The sequence below is a fragment of the Lissotriton helveticus genome, chromosome 8, assembly GCF_964261635.1.
Source record: "Lissotriton helveticus chromosome 8, aLisHel1.1, whole genome shotgun sequence".
In the NCBI taxonomy this organism is placed as follows: domain Eukaryota; kingdom Metazoa; phylum Chordata; class Amphibia; order Caudata; family Salamandridae; genus Lissotriton; species Lissotriton helveticus.
In genome coordinates this window covers 771,022,667-771,042,765 of record NC_136069.1, presented here as the reverse complement: position 1 = coordinate 771,042,765, position 20,099 = coordinate 771,022,667, and the positions used below count along the sequence as shown (strand labels likewise).

Below are 20,099 nucleotides of genomic sequence, written 5' to 3'. Positions count from 1 at the left end.
ATGGTGTAATAGCAGATCTTCAAAAACACCTAGAACTCTTCATCGTAAGCCAAATAAAACCACTAGTCAGTAGATTAGATAAAATCTCAAATGAATTAAATAAGCAGGGCAAGATAAAGGGCTCTACAAAAACCAACGTAACTGCAAACCATACCCCATCAGCGGATCTTGAAGCCCAGCAAATTCCTATTATTAATAACAATTGTGTCAGCAATGAACAATGTACCATTGCACAAGTACATGTACCCCCCAAATCTCTAGCTCAGGTGGGGGTGACAAACACACAAAAAGGTGGGAGTAAGAACACAGACAAGGCCCAACAGCAGACAATTATGCCGCCAACACAATTAGGACACCCCTCAATTAATAAAGTGGCACAAACACATCAGACAGGCCAGGAGACAAATGATAGAACAAACTTCCCCCTAGTAAATATAAATTTATCCTCTGAAGTATGCCCTTACGTTGTTGTTTTTGCTGGGGTACCAGCACTCAGGGAGGGGCAGAAAGAGTCGCATACGGAATTAAAAAACAAGATAATTAACTGGTTGAATATACACAGGCCCCTGCAATGTGGTGAAGGCAGGGAGATCATCCATGTGAGGAGGGTAAACTGGATAGGCAGTAGAAGGAAAGATATTGTAGGGAACTGCATTATTGCGAACTTTACGGACACCAATTTAGTGGAATACATACTATGCTCCCGAAATAGGAACGAGACTAGCACTATAACACCATTGCCATTAGGGTATTTTTACCCAAGAAAACGTGTCACACACGCCTCGAGCCATATGTATGTCGGAAGGGGCAGGGCACCAGGTACGAACTGTGTAAGGAACTATGAGCAGGTAGGCCCGCCCACACTAAGCCAGGGTTTCCCACAGTGGACAAACAGATTTAGTCCCCTATTGTCCCTGGACGAAAATGACTGACTACTTAAACCAGGGAATTCACAAGAGATGACGGTCCAAAAGGTGGGCCATGAGCCTATTGCCCAGGTAGATCTGGGAAACTATCAGGCAGAGGGACTCCTAGAACTCCCAGCAAAGCAAGATGGGGGAGAACAAGAGGTCATGCCAGTGAGGAGGGATGAACCTGTGTCATTTATTAAGGGTACAAATTGTGGAAAAGGTCATGGGAGAAGGATGAACATAATGTCCTGGAACATACCTGGCCTTGCTGGGAAAATAGAAAATGCAGATTGGAGAAATCACCTACACGGGTTTCAATTCAATCTTAATCTTTATTTCGGCCATACGGCCATCAAAGATATACAACAACATAAAACATATACACCATAAAACATCATCAGTAGCCAAAATACATATTTATACATTTTAAAATCGTTCGTATCCGTAAGTTAAAACTAACAGAGTTACTTTTTTTGAAAAGGCTTGGAACTAACTCAAGGACTGTGACTTCAGAAGGCTTGTACGGGTGTGCCAGACATTAGTGAGAAATTTAGCTAGTGCAAACACAGTTGGGCTCGAAAGATCAGTTTTAAAAATTCTGTACATTGGGAAATACTCTCTGCCACCAAGATTTCTAATAAGTGGGAGAAGCCAGTATTTCCTCGCTTTCGAGTAAGTCGGGCAGAACAGAACTACATACAAATCGCTTTCCTCAACATAAGAGCATGTTGGACACTGCTTGGAGGAGGGCGGGTTTGTCCAGGAGCTGGTAAAGGCCCGCAGGGGCAAGATGCCGTATCTCCATTGCAGGAACAGCTTCCTGGCCAGCACGGGGGACATAGCGTCCAACACCCTTTCCATCCTGTATGTATCCTTTCCTAGCATAAACACAGATGTCAGTGATCCCTCTCGCTGATTTTCCATGGCCGTAGACAGTTTCTGAGCGTAATAGGCATTAACCAAATTTCTACGCGAGATATTTAGTGAGGCATCAGCAGGATCGGACCAAAGATCAGGGAACCCCAGTACAGTACATAAATTCTGGATATGTTTTAGCCAGGGGATCTGTAACGCTTTCGGGTGGGATAACAACTCCCTTAATTCAGCCCTATAGGCAGAGAGTGCTTCGCTGCTCCACAGTCTTCGCCAGAAGACTATGGGTCTGAGTCCTATTTCATCGGCTATTGGTCTCAATCCCAGATCTAGCCTCAGGGGAAGGAGCGGGGTGCTTGGCGGGAGTGCAGTTATCTGTCTGATAAAATTATTCTCAGTTATCGACAGACTGCGAGTTGGTGTATGTCCCCACAGTTCCGCCCCGTACATTGAGGCACCCCTGGCCTGCGCCTTGTAGATCTGGATGAGCGGTCCCAGCGGCCGATGAGTCGAGTTTTTTAGCATCCGCGCGATACCCCCAGTGGTCTGTATTAATTTAAGGTTGGCCTTGGTCCGGTGTGCCCCCCACGACATGGTCTCATTCAGGGTTACACCTAAATAATCGAAGGTGGAGACTCTCTCCAACCGTGCCTCTCCCAGTAGTGGGTTCGGGCGCAATTTTCTACTTGGATTCAGGACCATGAATTTTGTTTTTCCAGCATTAATTTCTAGGCCCCTATCCATGCAAAATGCCACGAAGGAATCAAGGATCCGCTGGATCCCCATTGGGGTTTTGGACAGCAGCAGGGTGTCATCCGCAAACATAATTGCAGGCACCCTGCTGCCGTTCAATTTTGGAGCGTCAGTGTATTCAGTGCCGTTCAAGTGGGCGATTACCCCGTTGACAAAGAGGCAGAACAGGGTCGGTGCAAGCACACAGCCCTGCCTAACCCCCCTGTCAACGGGGAATCTGTCCGTCTGCTCCCCCGACTTCCCACACCGCACCCGGGCATAATTGTTGTGGTGTAGCCTCTGTAGGATTATTAAGATGTCCGCAGGTACGCCCATCTCGGACAAGACACTCCAGAGTCTGCCTCTGGGCACCAGGTCAAAGGCGGCTCTTAAATCCACAAATATTGTGTATAAGCTACCACCATCGTAAACCACTGTCCTCCAGTAAATGATGTTCAGTCGGAAGTCCTGGTCCACCGTTGATACTCCCTTCCTAAATCCAGCCTGGAAGGGACTAAGGACTCCCGTTTCTTCTGCCCAGTCCTGGAGCCGATTAAGCAGTACCCTCCCAAAGAGCTTCTGAGGTACATCAATCAGACTAATTGGTCTGTAATTGGCTGGGAGCAGGGGCGAGCCCTTCTTGAATATGGGAACCACCTCCGCCCCCAACCAAGTACTTGGGACTTCCATACCGCTTAGGACTCCATTAAACAAAACGGCAAGATATGGGGCCCAAACATCGGGTTCCTGCTTAAATAAATCCCCAGGCAGGCCATCCAGTCCTGGCGCCTTGCCCGAGGCCAGCCCTGCTATTGCTGCCTTAACCTCTCCCACTGTTATCAGTTCCCCCTCATATGCCACCTGGGCACTACCCGTATCGTCCATGCTATCTCCCCCCACCGAGCTATAAAGGTTTTGAAAATGGGCCTGCCAAACCCCCGCTGCGATGTTAGGCTCAATAGCTGAAAGGAGATTCCCCGACCCCCCATTCACTATTCTCCAGAACATTCTGTGGTCACCCATTACGAGGGAATTGTTGAGCTCCTCCCATTGGCTCTCCTCCCATTCAGTTTTAGCATGGTCGAGTAGTTTTTTGTATGCCCGTCTGCTTTCTCTTACCATCTCCCCACCTGAGCCCTCCTTAATATTTCTTAGAAGTTCTCGTTTTGCTTTTTTACAGGCTGTATTATACCACATAATTTTATGTGGCTGCCCCCTCCTTGTATTATTTGCGTTGCTAAACAGGATGGGAATCACACCATTAACAAGATCTTCATGTGCTGATATAATTTGCCAAATATTTCTGCGTTGCCCCTCTCAATGTCCAAGTCTCCTACACTCTCTAGGATGGGGATTAGCCCAAAATAAAGCTTCGGGAGTTTCTCCTGGCTTGCAACTATTTTTTCCCACCTGATCCTTTTTTTGTTATTGGCCAATAGCAACTCAGGTAAATTTCCCTCACTAGTTATTATAGGTTGCTGAAGGCCAGAGTGAATAAAGTCCAGTTTTAGTGCGTTATGATCGCTTTCCAGCCGTTCGGTAACCCTAAAATCCCTAATGGTAGGCCAGTTGGTTATCTGTACCAGGACATAGTCCAAGCGGGATTTTCCTCCCGCTCTGTTAAAAGTTGTTCTACTCGGTACATCTGACTTGGTTCGCCCATTACAGGCTCTAATTCCGAACTTTAGGGTTAGGGCTGTGATCTGTAACGCTACGGGAGTCCATGCCTTCGGGGGAGGAGCATCTACCAGTGGAACTGACCACCTGGCCTCTTCTTCCATTGGGAAGCCTTCTAAGAGGCCAGACAGTGGCTCAAATTGGGAATTTAGGTCCCCCCCACTATATAGGGTAAGTCTCCCGGTATTTCAGCTAAAAACGCTGCAAGCTCATCAATAGTGGGTGACTCCCTGGCTACTCCCACTGGCCTAGAATAGATGTTAATTAAGGCAAGTTTTACTTGATTCGGCCAGGATAGTAGGACCACAAGGATATCGCCAGATGGTACCAATAAGCGTGAAGCCTCACAGCCTAGGTGGGAAGCCACCCATGTTGTTAATCCACCAGAAGGACGGCCTTTGCCCTCCCACCTGGCCGGAATAAAAAAAAGACTGATATCCCCGATGGGTATGTTCCTCCCTTGCCCAGGTTTCCTGAAACATGCAAACGTCCCCTGTCTCAATGTATGTAATCCAGTCTGGGGTGGACAACTTGTTGACAAGTCCAGCAACATTCCAGCAGATAAGTCTCAGGTGCTCGGTATCAGAAGTTACGGGAGGGGGAATATCAGATAGAGCCGGCTCGGTTGGATCAGAGTTTGTTACAGCAGGGACGATGTCTGCAATAGATCCAGCAGGCTCAGGAGAAACGCTGGGGCCAGTTTCCGGAGTCATTGGTTCCGGAACTATGTTTGTAGACAGTCAATCAACCCCCTCCATCCCCCCCAAACAATTAAACCGATTATAATGAAAAAAAGGGTTTTCCGGTAGTTGATAAACTGGACGTGCAGCGTGTTCCTTGTATATGGGTCTCCGCTCTACCCTTGTCCAGTTGCTTTGTACTGGCTCATGATACATACGGGTGGGGGGGAAGAAGAAGGAGACTGGTAGGGACTGTATGGTGGAGTCCAGTGATCTATTCGTCCCTGCGCCAATATGAAAAACTGTACCTGGGTCGCGAAAGGACACCATAATACAATCCCCTATAATTGTTTTCCTCGTCCTCCCCAGCCAAGGTACCCTTCTAACCATGGTGATTTCATTATTGAGATGAGGAGGTAAGGGCCTATTCCAATTAAGCCCCTTAATGACTTTCCTCTTCAGAGTTATGAAATTTTCTTTTTCACCACTTTCCAGGGAAGGGGCACCCGCCAGTACTACCATAAAACTATTGGCTTCCGGGGGTAAATCCGGTCTCCGGGTTCTAGGAGCAGGCCTTCCTACCGGAGGGGGGGAAGTGCTAACATTTAGTTGGGTTCCGTGGAGTGTACCAAGGGCTGGGCCATGAGTGGCTGCTGCTGCTAGCTCAAGAGGGACAGTATTAGGGCTGCTCAATGGGGGTGGTACTTGAATAGACATGAGTGGTTGCAAGGGGGCAGCTAGGGGAGTACCCTGTGTGGGGCTCACATTGGGGTGGGATGTTTGTAAGCGGGGAAGGAACCCTGCAGAAGGATTTGGCCCAGCAGCTTTGGTCTGTTTGCTAGTCGCAGCATTCAGACTAACTAGGGTGGCTTCTAAGGTAGTGAGCCTGGTCTCTACTTTTTTTAGACTCTCGCTAATAGGCGTCAGAAGTGATCTTAGTAAGAATTCTATGCTCCCGAGGGATACAACAGGAGGTGATATATTAGATGGAGTAATCCCTAGGTCACTATTAACAACTGCTATAGGTGTATTGTTGCCTTTGGGGGCAGCAGCTACTTGTACGTTTACTCGGAGCCTGTCAGGGGAGTGGACCGGCTTATTATTTTTCCCAAAATCAGAGTGTGGAATTTTGATTTTCCCCTGCCCACCCCTTGTCTTTCTTCTACGCTTGTTGGGTGGGGGGCCGTGTATCTCCACCACAACGGACTGCTTGGGCTTGGCTTTCTTAGTTTTAACTGCCGGAGATGTTAGGGTAATCAAGTCAACCGTCACATTACTGCCAGTTGGAGGTGGGGTATCTTCCATGGACTGATCAAGAAGTTTGTCGGGGTTAGGAACAATATCCCGTAAGAGTATAGGGACGCCCTCTTGATTTGATATGTCCGGAGTGCCCTGACGGGGACTTTCCTCTTGAGAGATAGGGTAGGGGATTATCTCGCTAATAGGTCGGTTTTTCATAGACTCTATGGAGCGACGGCGTTCACCCCTACGCTTCTCTAGGGAGCTTTCTTTTCCCCCTTCCCCCTTTGCTGGTTTAAAGAAATTGTCCAAGGGCCCATTAATACTACCCCCTGCCCTTGATGGAGTTTCTCCTTGGGCCGTTGTAGACATGGCTTAGTCCTGTAGCACAGTCCAGCTGGGATCTGGGGGTTGAGGCGGAAGAGAGAGGGCCCAACCCGGCCTCCTTCGGCCCGGGACGGCCACAGACGGTCCCGCCCTTGTCCCGGGCTTAACCCGGGCACTCCCGCGCAGCGTGTGGTACTCGTTCTTATAGATGTATTATGAGGCGGGTGGGGCTGGGCGGGGCGGTCAGGGAGAGCGGGCCAGCTGGAACGGCCTGAGCAACCCGAGACTCCTGGGAGACTGAGTCCGGGTTGCAGCTCGCAGCCCTGTCGCACACTCACCGCCCAGCAGGAAAACAGCCTCCGTAAGCCCCCTCCTGCGACGCGGGACCCGCGGAGCGGGTTCCGCTAGCTGTGGCAAAACGTCCGTGGGCAGCAACTTGAACAGCAGGCGTCCTTGAGGGTCCCAGGGGGAAATGGAGATCACAGCAGATTATGAGGCGGGTGGGGCTGGGCGGGGCGGTCAGGGAGAGCGGGCCAGCTGGAACGGCCTGAGCAACCCGGGACTCCTGGGAGACTGAGTCCGGGTTGCAGCTCGCAGCCCTGTCGCACACTCACCGCCCAGCAGGAAAACAGCCTCCGTAAGCCCCCTCCTGAGACGCGGGACCCGCGGAGCGGGTTCCGCTAGCTGTGGCAAAACGTCCGTGGGCAGCAACTTGAACAGCAGGCGTCCTTGAGTGTCCCAGGGGGAAATGGAGATCACAGCAGATTATGAGGCGGGTGGGGCTGGGCGAGGCGGTCAGGGAGAGCGGGCCAGCTGGAACGGCCTGAGCAACCCGGGACTCCTGGGAGACTGAGTCCGGGTTGCAGCTCGCAGCCCTGTCGCACACTCACCGCCCAGCAGGAAAACAGCCTCCGTAAGCCCCCTCCTGCGACGCGGGACCCGCGGAGCGGGTTCCGCTAGCTGTGGCAAAACGTCCGTGGGCAGCAACTTGAACAGCAGGCGTCCTTGAGGGTCCCAGGGGGAAATGGAGATCACAGCAGATTATGAGGCGGGTGGGGCTGGGCGGGGCGGTCAGGGAGAGCGGGCCAGCTGGAACGGCCTGAGCAACCCGGGACTCCTGGGAGACTGAGTCCGGGTTGCAGCTCGCAGCCCTGTCGCACACTCACCGCCCAGCAGGAAAACAGCCTCCGTAAGCCCCCTCCTGCGACGCGGGACCCGCGGAGCGGGTTCCGCTAGCTGTGGCAAAACGTCCGTGGGCAGCAACTTGAACAGCAGGCGTCCTTGAGTGTCCCAGGGGGAAATGGAGATCACAGCAGATTATGAGGCGGGTGGGGCTGGGCGGGGCGGTCAGGGAGAGCGGGCCAGCTGGAACGGCCTGAGCAACCCGGGACTCCTGGGAGACTGAGTCCGGGTTGCAGCTCGCAGCCCTGTCGCACACTCACCGCCCAGCAGGAAAACAGCCTCCGTAAGCCCCCTCCTGCGACGCGGGACCCGCGGAGCGGGTTCCGCTAGCTGTGGCAAAACGTCCGTGGGCAGCAACTTGAACAGCAGGCGTCCTTGAGGGTTTCACATACTAGCCTTTCAGGAAACCTGGGCGGTTGATTGTTCCCCTTACCAAATAGAGGCCTATAAATGTTTTTTTGTGCCAGCTCAAGAAAGTATATCGGGTAGGGCAAAGGGAGGGTTAGCATTGGATGCTGACATTAATTTAGAAGGAATCTGGACACTACCATCCTGGACGTCACACACTCTCCAGGCGATGACATTTCAAGGGCAAGGGTAGAGGTTACTGCTATTTAACATCTATAACTCAGGGCCTGTAAATGGATATAACGCTGTATTCCAGGAATTAGACCGCAGACTTAATCAAGAGGTTGAACAAAGGAAAGGAGGGGCAGAACCAATTTTTTGGGTAATGGGCGATCTAAACTGCCTCTATGCCAAAATCTGCTTCCAGTAACTGCAGATTGGTCATCCTGTCCTACTAAGACTGGACCACATTTTGAACATAATAAGGAGGAAACAATATTATCTAAATTACTAGACACTCATGCCCTAACGCATACAATTGATTTGGCTGTCCCGGGCATAGAGGGTAATCTTACACCAACATTTAAAGGAAGAGGATGTTCCTCAATCATAGATTATATGGTAATATCCACCTTCGCAAAATACCGGATTACAGAGGTTAGAACGGAATGGAGCACTTTTAGTGACCATAACCCCTTAATTATGGAACTATTATATAGTGGTCGCCCCAAAAGGAGCAAACAATCTGACACTGAGCTGAGGCCAACTGACCAGGGGAGGCGACTTAGGTGGTCGAAAATCAATGCTTCGGAATTCTATAAATCTTTAATAGTAAATGGCAAAAATCAGATTGAAGAATGCCTAGAACCTACCAGAGAGGGATGTTAGTTGGTCACAATATTCGGGCAGCTAACTAAGTTGGTGGACGAATTATTAAAGACAAAAAGCATTAGAAGGAACATTACACAACCAAGATGGTTCGACACCATTTGCTCTCGAGCATTAAGAGATCTAAAATTAAGCCTCAAAGCCATTCCCAGGGATAAACTAAAAGTGGCCCTTTGTAGACAGAAATATAAAACCAGGGTAAAACAAAGAAAGGCTACACTGCAAGCGGAAGTCTGGGCTGACCTATGGGAGGCCGGGGAAAACAGGGATTTTATGGAATTCTGGAAAATCATAAATAGGCCTTGTTTTCAGGATAGTAGTAGCACCAATATACTTCCTGAACAATGGGTGACTCACTTTGAGGGTCTTTACAATCACACTCATGACATAATGCCGGAAGAGGGTTGGGCTGGGACACGGAGCACGGAAATAGATTTCTCATCCCAGAAATAATCAAGGCTATTCAAGGATTGTCTCGAAATAAAGCTCCAGGGCCCGGCGGTACCCCTCCAGATCTTTACTTAAGCAATGTGGATTTATGGGCTCCAATCATGACAAGAGTTCTAAATGCGGCTATTAAATCGGGGCTCCCTCGAACTTGGTCAACTGCAGTAATTGTCCCTATTTTTAAGAAGGGGAGAAGGGACAATCCTCAATGCTATAGACCAATACCGTTGATTGACGTATCAGCTAAAATCCTGTGCCGGGTGGTACTGAATCATCTTATGGCCTGGACGGAAGAGCACCATACCATAGCAGACACCCAGTATGGCTTCAGATCAGGCAAATCAACTAGCGATCAGTGTCTAAACTTATATCTATTAGTTTCCAAGCACACGAAAGCAAGTAATGGTACTATTTACATGGGATTTATGGACTTGGCTGCGGCCTTTGATAATGTAAATAGGAATAAACTGTGGGTTATGATGAACAACCTGGGAATTGACCCAGGACTCATAAATATTCTCAGAGAATTACATTGGAACACCACTGCCAGGGTCCGCTTCAGCACGGAGGGGGGATTACTGATCCCTTCCCGTGCACCAGCGGAGTGAGGCAGGGGTGTATCCTTGCTCCCTTTTTATTCTCTTTGTATATTAATGATTTGGAAAAAACCCTGAATGCCCTGAATGTAGACGGCCCCAAAGCAGGAACGCGTCAGGTTCCGGTACTGTTGTACGCGGATGACGCGGTTCTGCTTGCATGAACAGCACGTAGTTTACAATATCTTGTTGATGGGTTTGTAAAGTTCGTGGACAATCTAGATCTGTCCGTGAACTTGAGCAAGTCCTTTGTGATGGTGGCAGGTAAACGGCCCTCCAAGAAATTTGTGTTTAAAATAGGGACCCACACATTGGAAACTGTAAGCACTTTCCCTTATCTGGGCCTCTTATTTGATGGGGAAATAAAGTTTAGCGCTCTGATTGAGGAACGCTGTACAAAGCTGGTCTCCTCAAACGGTGCGATATTAAACTTTGCTCGCAGGCTGGGCCGTTAGTCACCAGAACAAGTGATGAGCCTGTGTAGCTCTATAAGTATTGCAAAGGCCCTGTACGGAGCAGAGGTCTGGGGTTTTAGAGATGCAAAACAATTACAGCAGGAGGAAGATAAATTCCTTCGCAGAATCTTAAAGATCCCGCAGAGCACCCCAGCAGAAATTGCACACACCGAACTTGGGATCCCATACATTATTGATCAGGTGAAAACGAGGCCCATCATGGCATGGCTCAGAATCTGGGCAAACCCTGAGGCAGAATTAAGCAGGGTAATTGTTGGGGATTGCTTACAAAGGGATAAGGGGGTGCAAATCCCTTGGCTAAACTATGTCAAGGGTATGTTAGAGAATATAGATCAACATAACCTTTTCAGCAACCCGAATGCATTTACCACCTCTTGCACATTCCGAATTAAAAAACTGCTGCTAGAAAAATTCACATCTGACAGATCAGGCTCTGATTTAGTAAAGAGATCAGTAGCGGATCACCGCCTAGTAGCTAATGAGGGGTATGGAACCCTATTTATTCTTGATGTACAATCAGCAGGATAGGTTTTCAATGTGTCATTTTAGGATCAATCTGTTACCCCATATTTTATCTTATCCATCTGGTTTTACTGTAACAATAGGTCTCCCGCAGGACACCCTTCATTTTGTACTTTTGTGTTCATCCCCAACGTAGATTTTTGGTGGATATTTTAAAGGAGGAAAAATGTTGTCACGACAAAACTGCACTACTCTTCCTACAAAGAGCAAATGATATGCGCACTTTATGCTCTGTTATGAATGTTTTAGAAGTTGCAGTAAGATTAAGAAATACAAGAGATTAGGCAATGATGTACATAATACCATGTTTTTATAATTGTATACATTTTGTCTTTTATGAAGTTCAGAAATGTAAATGGATTTTGTATAATGTATTTTTATGATGGTTTTTAATAATCGAAATAAAGATTTACTGACTGAGTGACAGTGGTGCTATAAGGGGAGGTAGGGACAGCACTTCGTCTGTGCCTGTTTACTAACATGCTTCTACCCTTTGTGCGCTCTTGGCTGTTTTTACTATATTTTCTGCAGTTTGTCATTTCGTTTTAATTGAAGCAAATTGCTACCTCTGCCAAGCAAGTCCACTAAGACTATCTGGTTGGCATAGAGAGGCATCCACCTGTATATATCTCTGAGCGGTAGTAAGGTATATTAACTCCTATGTCTTTTTTCACAGGTTTTCTATGTTCTCGACGACTGGTGGCTGTCATACTGGTGAGCTCTTTATGTTCCTACCAATAAAACCGTCTATGATGAGCAGATAGCGTTTCTAAATGCCAAATCTTATAAACACTGTGCGGCCCGGCTCCGGTGCCAATCAGCCGGAGAGGTTCAAGTTCAGGGGGAGTGCTGTGCTGTGCATTATTTGTATCCTTTTGTAGCACCTGTTTATATCTCTCCATAAAGTTTCTCATGAATTCCTAAGGCACTTTACTCGTTTGGTAGCAGGCCTGCTTAAGGAAATGCTGCACTGGAAGCCTGTCGTATTCACTAACTGATAAGATTCTTTATTGTAGTTCATCACACCACAGACCCTATATTCTCCAGACAGCCATTTCATGCATAGTTCCCAGCTTTTACAAGTATCCCACATTTACTGATGATCTCACCATAAACTGCATTTATCGCTGGAGCGGTGTTGGCAAATCACCCTCTCCACCAATAGAAAAGATGACTGAAGGGTTTCATATGTTTTTCACTTCGAGGGCCCCTCCCATCCCTCATATTGTGGTGTGAGTGTAGTGAGGTGGCCCTCTGCGGCCAATTAAGCATACAATACAAAACAAAGGTTCCAATATCTCAAATTAGTATATAAAAAGGAGAGGTATTAAACCCTATCTTATTCAATAAAAAATGTAAGCAATTTTTCAAACATTTAGTCAACAGGATTCTCTCATATATGCACATTGCATCAAAATACAGCCATTCCCTCCTTCTTTGAATGATGGTGTGATAAAACATTATACGTGGATAATGGTACACATGGGGGATACACATATTCATCTTGACAGGGACCACACTAGTCCTTTTACTATAAACATGATACGTTTTCTGGGCCATTTGTGAAGAGATCCTCATAGGCATGGAACCTTCACCTTGCATGACTCCTGTTGCACTCATCCTATCAGGTTATTTTTTAACTGATTCCCCTCACAAGGATCACTAATCCTCCATCAAGACTAAGGATCTTATTCCGAATATGGAAGTCAACATCATAATCTTTATTTTGGTTATAAAACCATAAAAGATACACACATATTCTTCCTTACCAGTGGAGCCCATGATACAGTTAACACTAGAAGAAATAGATATTTAGTACACCAGGTTCAAATGGTCAAGTATCACGTAATGAGAATTGTGAACACTGAGGAAATCAGTAAGATGCAGCATTTCTATGTGTGTACTCAAATAAAAATCAAGTAAAAAGGATAAAACAGGAATAAGGTGCGAATGCAATAATGACTAACAATATCCTCAATTTAAAAAGATTTTGATAAAAACTTTGAGAAGAAAGTTAGAAAAAGGATCCTAGGGGTTAAAGCACCCTCGATCCATAAGATTTTTACAACAGCTGGTCCCTGGCACAAGAAAAAGTCGACAGGAGCCTTCGCCTAATGGCCCAGAACCGGCCAAGAAATTTTGCAATGGCACATACAAAGGATGGTCTTGTATCTGATCTTTAAATCCGTAATGCGTCAAGATGGCTGTGGGTCCCCAACTGTCTGCATAGTGGAACCAACCAATTCCTTCTTGGTCTGTCATAGGCTGGGCATGCAAAGAAAACATGGCCCACAGTTTAATTTGGGTTGGTACAGGATGGGCATCCCTTGGGCTGGCTGAAGTTGTTTAGCCAAAGGTTAGTAAAGGCATTGATGGGTAAGCAGCCAAACCTAAACTGGGTAAAAATGTCCTGTCCCCAGTCACTTTGATGATATCAAGATATTTCTCAAGGTATTTCGAGGATTTTATATCTAAAAAAACATCAGTTAAGCAACCATGGCGAATCCTCGAATAGGTGGTCTGTTCTACCCATAGCCAATATTGACACTTCAGCTGGTCCTTTGAGTACCGTGGTAGAGAGCTAGCAGGCTCATTAGGGAGGCCAATTGCTGCCCGAACAGTGTTAACATATTTAATCCGCACAATTTTTTTGTTCCTGTCTAGGGCAGACACTTCGTTAAAAGCAGCAACATAAGTGGCCAGGTCTGGGGTGGTGACGAACCTATACCAAAAAAGCAAGGGGCGCAGACTCTCTTGGTCATGTTTATACCAAACTCCCAGGTCCTGTTTCAAAGGAAGGAGGGGGGTGCTTTGGGGCCGGGCTACAAGACTTCTAAAAAACTTGTTTTCAACTGTTGTTAATTTCCTTGTGTCCACCAGACCCCACAGTTCTGCCCCATAGAGTACACTACTTACAACCTTTGAGCTATAGAGTTTAAGAGCTGGGGCTAGGGGCTTCGTATATGACAAGCAAATCTCACGCCGCAATGCCCCTGCCAGCTTAGAGAATTTTAGGGACGCCTTGTTCAACTGATTATTCTAGGTCATGCTATGGAAGTCCTGGGACTGCCATACTCACAGTGGCGGTCTGATCACCATCACCACCGTGAGTCCGCCTGCCGTTTTTGAGTGTGGCGGTCGGACCGCTACAGGAATGCCGCCTCCTTCGGGATCCAGCATCCCGCTGCGATGACGGAGCAAAAAGGGGCAGGAATGTGCTTGTGGTGCAGATGAGCACTATCAAGCATATTCTAACTTGCAAATCCCCCGCCCATATCATTGCAGTGAGCCCGCCATGACAAGGGTGGCGGACATGCAAGTAAGGGGAGCCCCTACCGCCTCTGGGCCTGGGGGTACATGTTGTGCCCCTCTGGAATTGCACCCCTGTTCCCACAGGGTGTGGCATGAGCAACATTTTTGTAATTTGGAAATTATTTCGAAAGCCTTCATTGCCTATTTTTTTTTTTACAATGTCTGTTTGTTGTGTACTTTTAGGGCAAACGAGCAGGAAAAACTGAATGAGACCACCAGCGACAACAGCACAGGAGAGGCACCTCCACAGCTGGATCTCAGCATGTACTTGGGAGTTTATGCAGGTAACACGCTAATCGGACTCGGCCATATGCTCATTTTCAATGAGCGCGAACCCCGATCAGGACGTGGGATGCGGTTTATGCTCTCAACACATCAAGTCGACCATGGGACCCTGCCTTCCTCTCTGTGTAATAGAATATTTTTTGAGAGAGCTGTGGAGGGAGGTGGTTGAGGAGGGAGCAGCTTTTTAGTGTGAACTGTTTGCTCATCCTGTGACTGAACAGATTTGTGCACATTCAGATTCGAGCTAATTTGCGCGTGCAGGCGCAGTGTTTTAGGAAGGTGTACCATCCGAAGAGCGTTCTGGAAGCCACCCCTGCAGTCCTGTGGCCTTTGTTTCCACTGATGGGTCGTCTAAAGCGAAATATGAAATTATTAAACATCAAATCAAGAGGGATTAGAAATGGATCCATACTCTGTAACTGACAACACAGACAGTTCCAATTTCGTTTTGAATAAAATTTAGGCACTTCATTGAACTTTAAATTAATCTTTCTAGTGGCAGTGAGGCAAGCCGTTTAAAAATAGCAGAATTACCCACACAGGTGCTCTTTTGTTACTTTAGGGCTGCTGGTAAAATATGTTTTCCTTAATTAGTCAGGAAGGAGGCAAGTTTCTTATGGGAAGAATTAAAGGTGTGTACAGAAAGTTTGTGTTTCTGCTACTCAAATTGATCACTGACAATAGACGCATGAATACCAGGATTCATATTTCAAGATATTATTTTGCAGTAGTGCATGTTGGACCATATGCAGTGCTTATACTTCGGTACCTTTTGGAAGATATTACTGTTAAAATAAGCATCCCTCTCCTCTTCCATGTTCTATTCATATGGAACTATGACATTCTGACTCCTGATAGACCGACGACTCTCCTGGTCTCATACATTTTCCACACTACACAATTTACTTGGATGATTGTCTAACATAGTAGTTCCTCTGAGATATCATGCAGTCTCCAGTAAGACCTCATGTAAGCCAGGTCCTGCAACAACACTCTACCCATGGTGCTCATTTTATTTCTTTCATTTTGAGTGTGTGTTTTTTAAAAGTCCCAGCCAAGGGCGTAGCTTGGTCAGTAAGTTTGGGGGGTGGGGTGGGGGGAGTAAGCTTCAGATTCTCCAACAATCTCGCAGGCAAATCTTGATAAAATATGTTGTGAGAAGCAGAACCCAAGGGGTGCTTAAGAGGCAGTGGAAAGAGAGAGGAGTGTGGATTGTTAGGAGTACTTAAAACACAATCGTTTTCAAAACCAGGGGGCATATTACCAAGCAGTAGCGATAATTATCGCTATGCATGGTTAGCGGCTATAAATATATCGCCGCGCTCCGACGATTTTTACCGATGAGATACCTTGATATTATCAAGGTTTATCTCAAAAGTGGTAAAAATCCTGCGAAATGCATGAATATCGCTGAAAAATCAGCGATATTCATGCATTATCGTGACAATGCTCTTAGCCATGTTATCCACCTTCCATTGGATAACATGGCTAAGAACTGCTCTGGGCAGGCGTTAGCTTTTGGAGATAATCGCGCTTAGCGCAATTATTTCCAAAAGTAGGTAATAGGAGATAGCGATCTTGGCACGCCCACTTTGCATGTCATTAGCAATAATTATCGCTGCCATGCAAAATGGGCCCCAAGATGATCGCTATCTCCCAATAGCTGTCACTAACTGGTGTTAGCGACAGCTAGGTAATAGGGCGATAAAATTATCGCTGCTTTAGCGGGAAAAATTCCCCCTAAAGCGGCGATAAGGCCCTTGGTAATATGCCCCATGGTTTTGTAGGGGGAGACGAGAGAGCGCTGAAGTGTGTGTTTGTGTTTTTGTCAGTGTGGGCATGTAAAAATTCTAAGTGAACTCCGACAGACCCCTTACCATACCCAACTGAAAGCATCTATACCCAAATATTTGCTACAAAGTAAACATTTTTTAGGGCAGTGTAACGCCCCAAACAACCCCACAGAAGCTATGCCCCTGGTTCCAGCAGTTTAAAATAGCGACTGTTAATACCTGTAAACATTGCGCTGTCTTCACCTGCTTCCGGAACATTCAGGAGGTGCACTCAGAACAATGATAATGACTACTGCTGTTATAACCCAGCATAAGAAGATTTATTGAATTTATAGAAAGTAATCAATATTCGTTACAACAGCAAAAGTGAATACACATTTTTATATGTTGAAGGCAGACCCTCTCTCTGATCAGCCTTGCTTAAGGGTGGGATTGCGTTTTTTCCTTCGACCTCCTCCACTTTCAGCCAAAGGAGCTGTTCAAGGCAGTCTGGACTGTTCCTAATCCTCTGGTATGGTGACATTGAGGGGCAGTGGAGTTTGTTTTAACTTGGGGCGCCTATGGTACCTTGGTACTTTTAGTAAGAGGCTAAGATTCTGCAACATGCTTCAAGTCTATCCGGCATCACGAAGCGGTCTGTGGTGCTGCACTCCCTTAAATGACTTTTCGATGATTTGTACCTGACTCAAGAGAAACAAACACCTTGTAGCAGCTTGTAGTACTGCTCCTGTGTAAAACAGTCTTCATTCATTGACCATATATTCCAGGTGGGTGAATAACGAATGCTGCAGTTCCTTTTGCATCAACTCCTATAAATGGCATCAGAAGCACAATTTTTTTTTCAGTCAGCTTCGGACAGATAGGAAGATAAGGAGCTAATCAATACACATAATGGAGGCACTTGCATAGTACTAGTGACTGGTAATAAAGTAGTCTTTCTAAGTTATCCCGGAATCACATCTAAGACAAAATCACGATTCAGCTGTCAGCCAGTAGCTGCCAACTTTTGTTTTGTGTTTTTAAGCTCCCAGCACCATCAAATTGATATAAGAGCTGCTCAGTGTACAGAATCAAGGAAATACAAAGTACCAGTAGCTAGTAAGACATTAGGGTGTCACTACGTGCTTCTTTCAGAACATTTAGGAGTTGCACTCACAGCTGTGATAATGACTATTTCGACCATCACTCACAATTGCCTATTTATTCAGCTGACAGAAGGAATTAGTACAAATATTAGACTAGCAAAAGTGAATATGCAAATGTATGTGTTAGTGCTGCACCATCTCCACCATCTGTCATGTTCAAAAGAAAAATCATATTTTCCCATTGTTCTATTCCACTCTCACCAAAAAAGAAATGTACAATGGTGAGTGCTCTGTTCACAATTCTCTGGTATCCTAACATTGAGAGGGCAGTGGTGTGTGGCTTGACTCTGGACGCACATTGTATCTCTAGGCCTAAGGAACCGCAGCCCAGAACAAAGAGGACTTATGTCTCACTCAAGAGGGAGGGCTCGAGATTTTCACAAACCTGAACCATAAATTGGGACTTCAGGAGACTGGGGTTTCGGTATTTGAGCTCAGCGAATTCAAGTGTGTTTCTCTTTCAGAAGGGTTTGGAGTACACGTGGAAGTATCTGCTAGGGGTTAGCATGGTACTTTCATGTTATGTTGATATTGTCAATGGTTAAGGTACTCCTAGGTATCCAATTGAGTGAGGAACCCCTTTTGTGTTGTGAATATTTCCATAGTGTTGTTGGACAGAGGTACAAATAGCTTAGAGCCTGATTACGACTTTGGCGGTGCTGCGTCTGCTTTGTGCCAGTACAGCACTGCTAAAGTCTCGCTAAGACCGCCCGCCTGAGTACAAGTTAAACTCATGCAGGTGGACGGTCATTTTGCCGTTCCCACGGTGGTGGCCTGAAAAAGGGCACCGCAATGGGAATATCAAAAAATGTCCAGCACGGCATGGACTGGAACTGGGGGTGCAAGCAGACAGGGGGGCACATATTGTGCCTCCCTGAATGCATCCCCATGGATCGGCGGCCCTGTAGGGCCCCCTTTGTTACCCCACCACCAGCCTTTTCATGGCGGGCTCACTGCCATGAACAGCTGGTGGTGGAGGAGCTCGAAAAATACTCAGCGGGACTGCCCTAGTCCCATTCAGCATATTGCATGCGCCTCCACCGCGCCAGTACCAGTTCCCTGGCGCAGCACGCAGCCTGCGGTCCACCGCCAGAACGACACAGGAAGCTGTAATCTGGCGCTCGGGTCACCCAGACTCGTAATCAGCCCCATAGATTTATATGCTGTAATATTTCTAAAAGGTGGCAGATAAAGGAACCACGCGCTCTTCTTCTAAATACAAAATCTAAGTGGCCAGTGAATGACAATTATTCTGATGCAGGTGATTGATGTAAATTAAATTTGGCGATTAGATTTATAAGAAAATTGTGTTAGTATTGGTATTTTACTAACTGATAATGCGCTTTGAAAAGCAATCAACCTATTTGTTTGTGATATGATGTCCTTGTGTGTTGAGTTGTAATTGGACAGGGAGGGTAGACATGCATATTGATGGTTCTGACACATCATGGGGTTAAGTGATTGGGCCGGAGCCTTTGTGGGACCTACAGGTGATGTGAATGCATCAAGTCCTGTGGACACGGATGCAGGGTCCTCGCGTGCGCTCGCCAGCCTCTAAGGAGGTCCCACTTTTTAGTCAGGGCTTCCTTATCGACACTTGCTCCCTGCTGTCGTCTTGTTTTTCATTGCTCCTGCCACTGCTCCTGAGAGGGCCACGACAACGCACCGGCCAGCACAGTGATAACGCCCGCTTCGCAGCTCGGACTGCGGACGGTGCAGGAGGGGGACTACAGTTCCCAGCGGCCCCTACCAGCGCACAGCACCAGCGTCACAGGAAGCGCCAGGAGGCGCTTAAGAGCAGCAAACATTTCCCGCAGCGCGGGTTCCTTATCGACACTTGCTCTCTGCTGTCGTCTTGTTTTTCATTGCTCCTGCCACTGCTCCTGAGGGGGCCACGACAACGCACCGGCCAGCACAGCGCAAACGCCCGCTTCGCGGCTCGGACCGCGGGCGGCGCAGGAGGGGGAACACAGTTCCCAGCGGCCCCTACCAGCGCACAGCACCAGCATCACAGGAAGCGCCAGGAGGCGCTTAAGAGCAGCAAGCACTTCCCGCGGCGCGGGACGCGCGTGCCCGGGCGCTGCTAGGGCCAAGAGCGGGCCCATCCGTGCCCGTCAGCGGCAGGCAGAGGCTGGGCTGGGTTACCTCCCTAACATCCTCATCTTGGACATGAAGTAAGCTGATTGACTAATTTTGATATTGGACATAAGGCGGATACCGTTTGTATTGTATTGTGCTATACTGAGAAAGTCCAAGTTGCACTAGCCAGTGGGACATTCTAGTGAATTTGTCAATCTATTCCAAACACTGCTCCCAAGGACTTTGGCTAAGTGTAGTTACGTTTATTAATTTCAGGGTTATTTTTTGAATGTTTTATCTTACTTATGGCCTGTCATCTCGTTTTCCTCAGCTGCTAATATAGTGTGGTCTGTGATATCCAGACGTTGCTACTCTTCAGTCATAGGGCAAGGGTTTCAGTAAGAAGTATTTCCAGCATGAACAAAGATAAAGGTAGGACCGTGGTGGGGACACTCAATGCCTTCTTGGTGAGGGCTGAGTCTGTCCTCGTTCGAGAAATTCAACCTACCGAACGTATATTGTCATTAGAATCGCCACGCCCTTAGAGCAGACTTTCCCTGACTCCTAAACTTATGGCACCGAGCATA

The 20,099-nt window shown here is 47.2% G+C and overlaps 1 protein-coding gene across 1 annotated transcript in view; it reads left to right on the top strand.

The window, feature by feature from the left end:
• The window catches only part of ABCC4 (ATP binding cassette subfamily C member 4 (PEL blood group)), a 1,754,849-nt gene that overhangs the window by 942,745 nt on the left and 792,005 nt on the right, over positions 1-20,099 (top strand). Inside the window, exons 17-18 of the mRNA XM_078657605.1 lie at positions 11,575-11,612; positions 14,394-14,494. Coding sequence (XP_078513731.1) covers positions 11,575-11,612; positions 14,394-14,494 — 139 coding nt within the window. The remainder of the gene's footprint in view (positions 1-11,574; positions 11,613-14,393; positions 14,495-20,099) is intronic.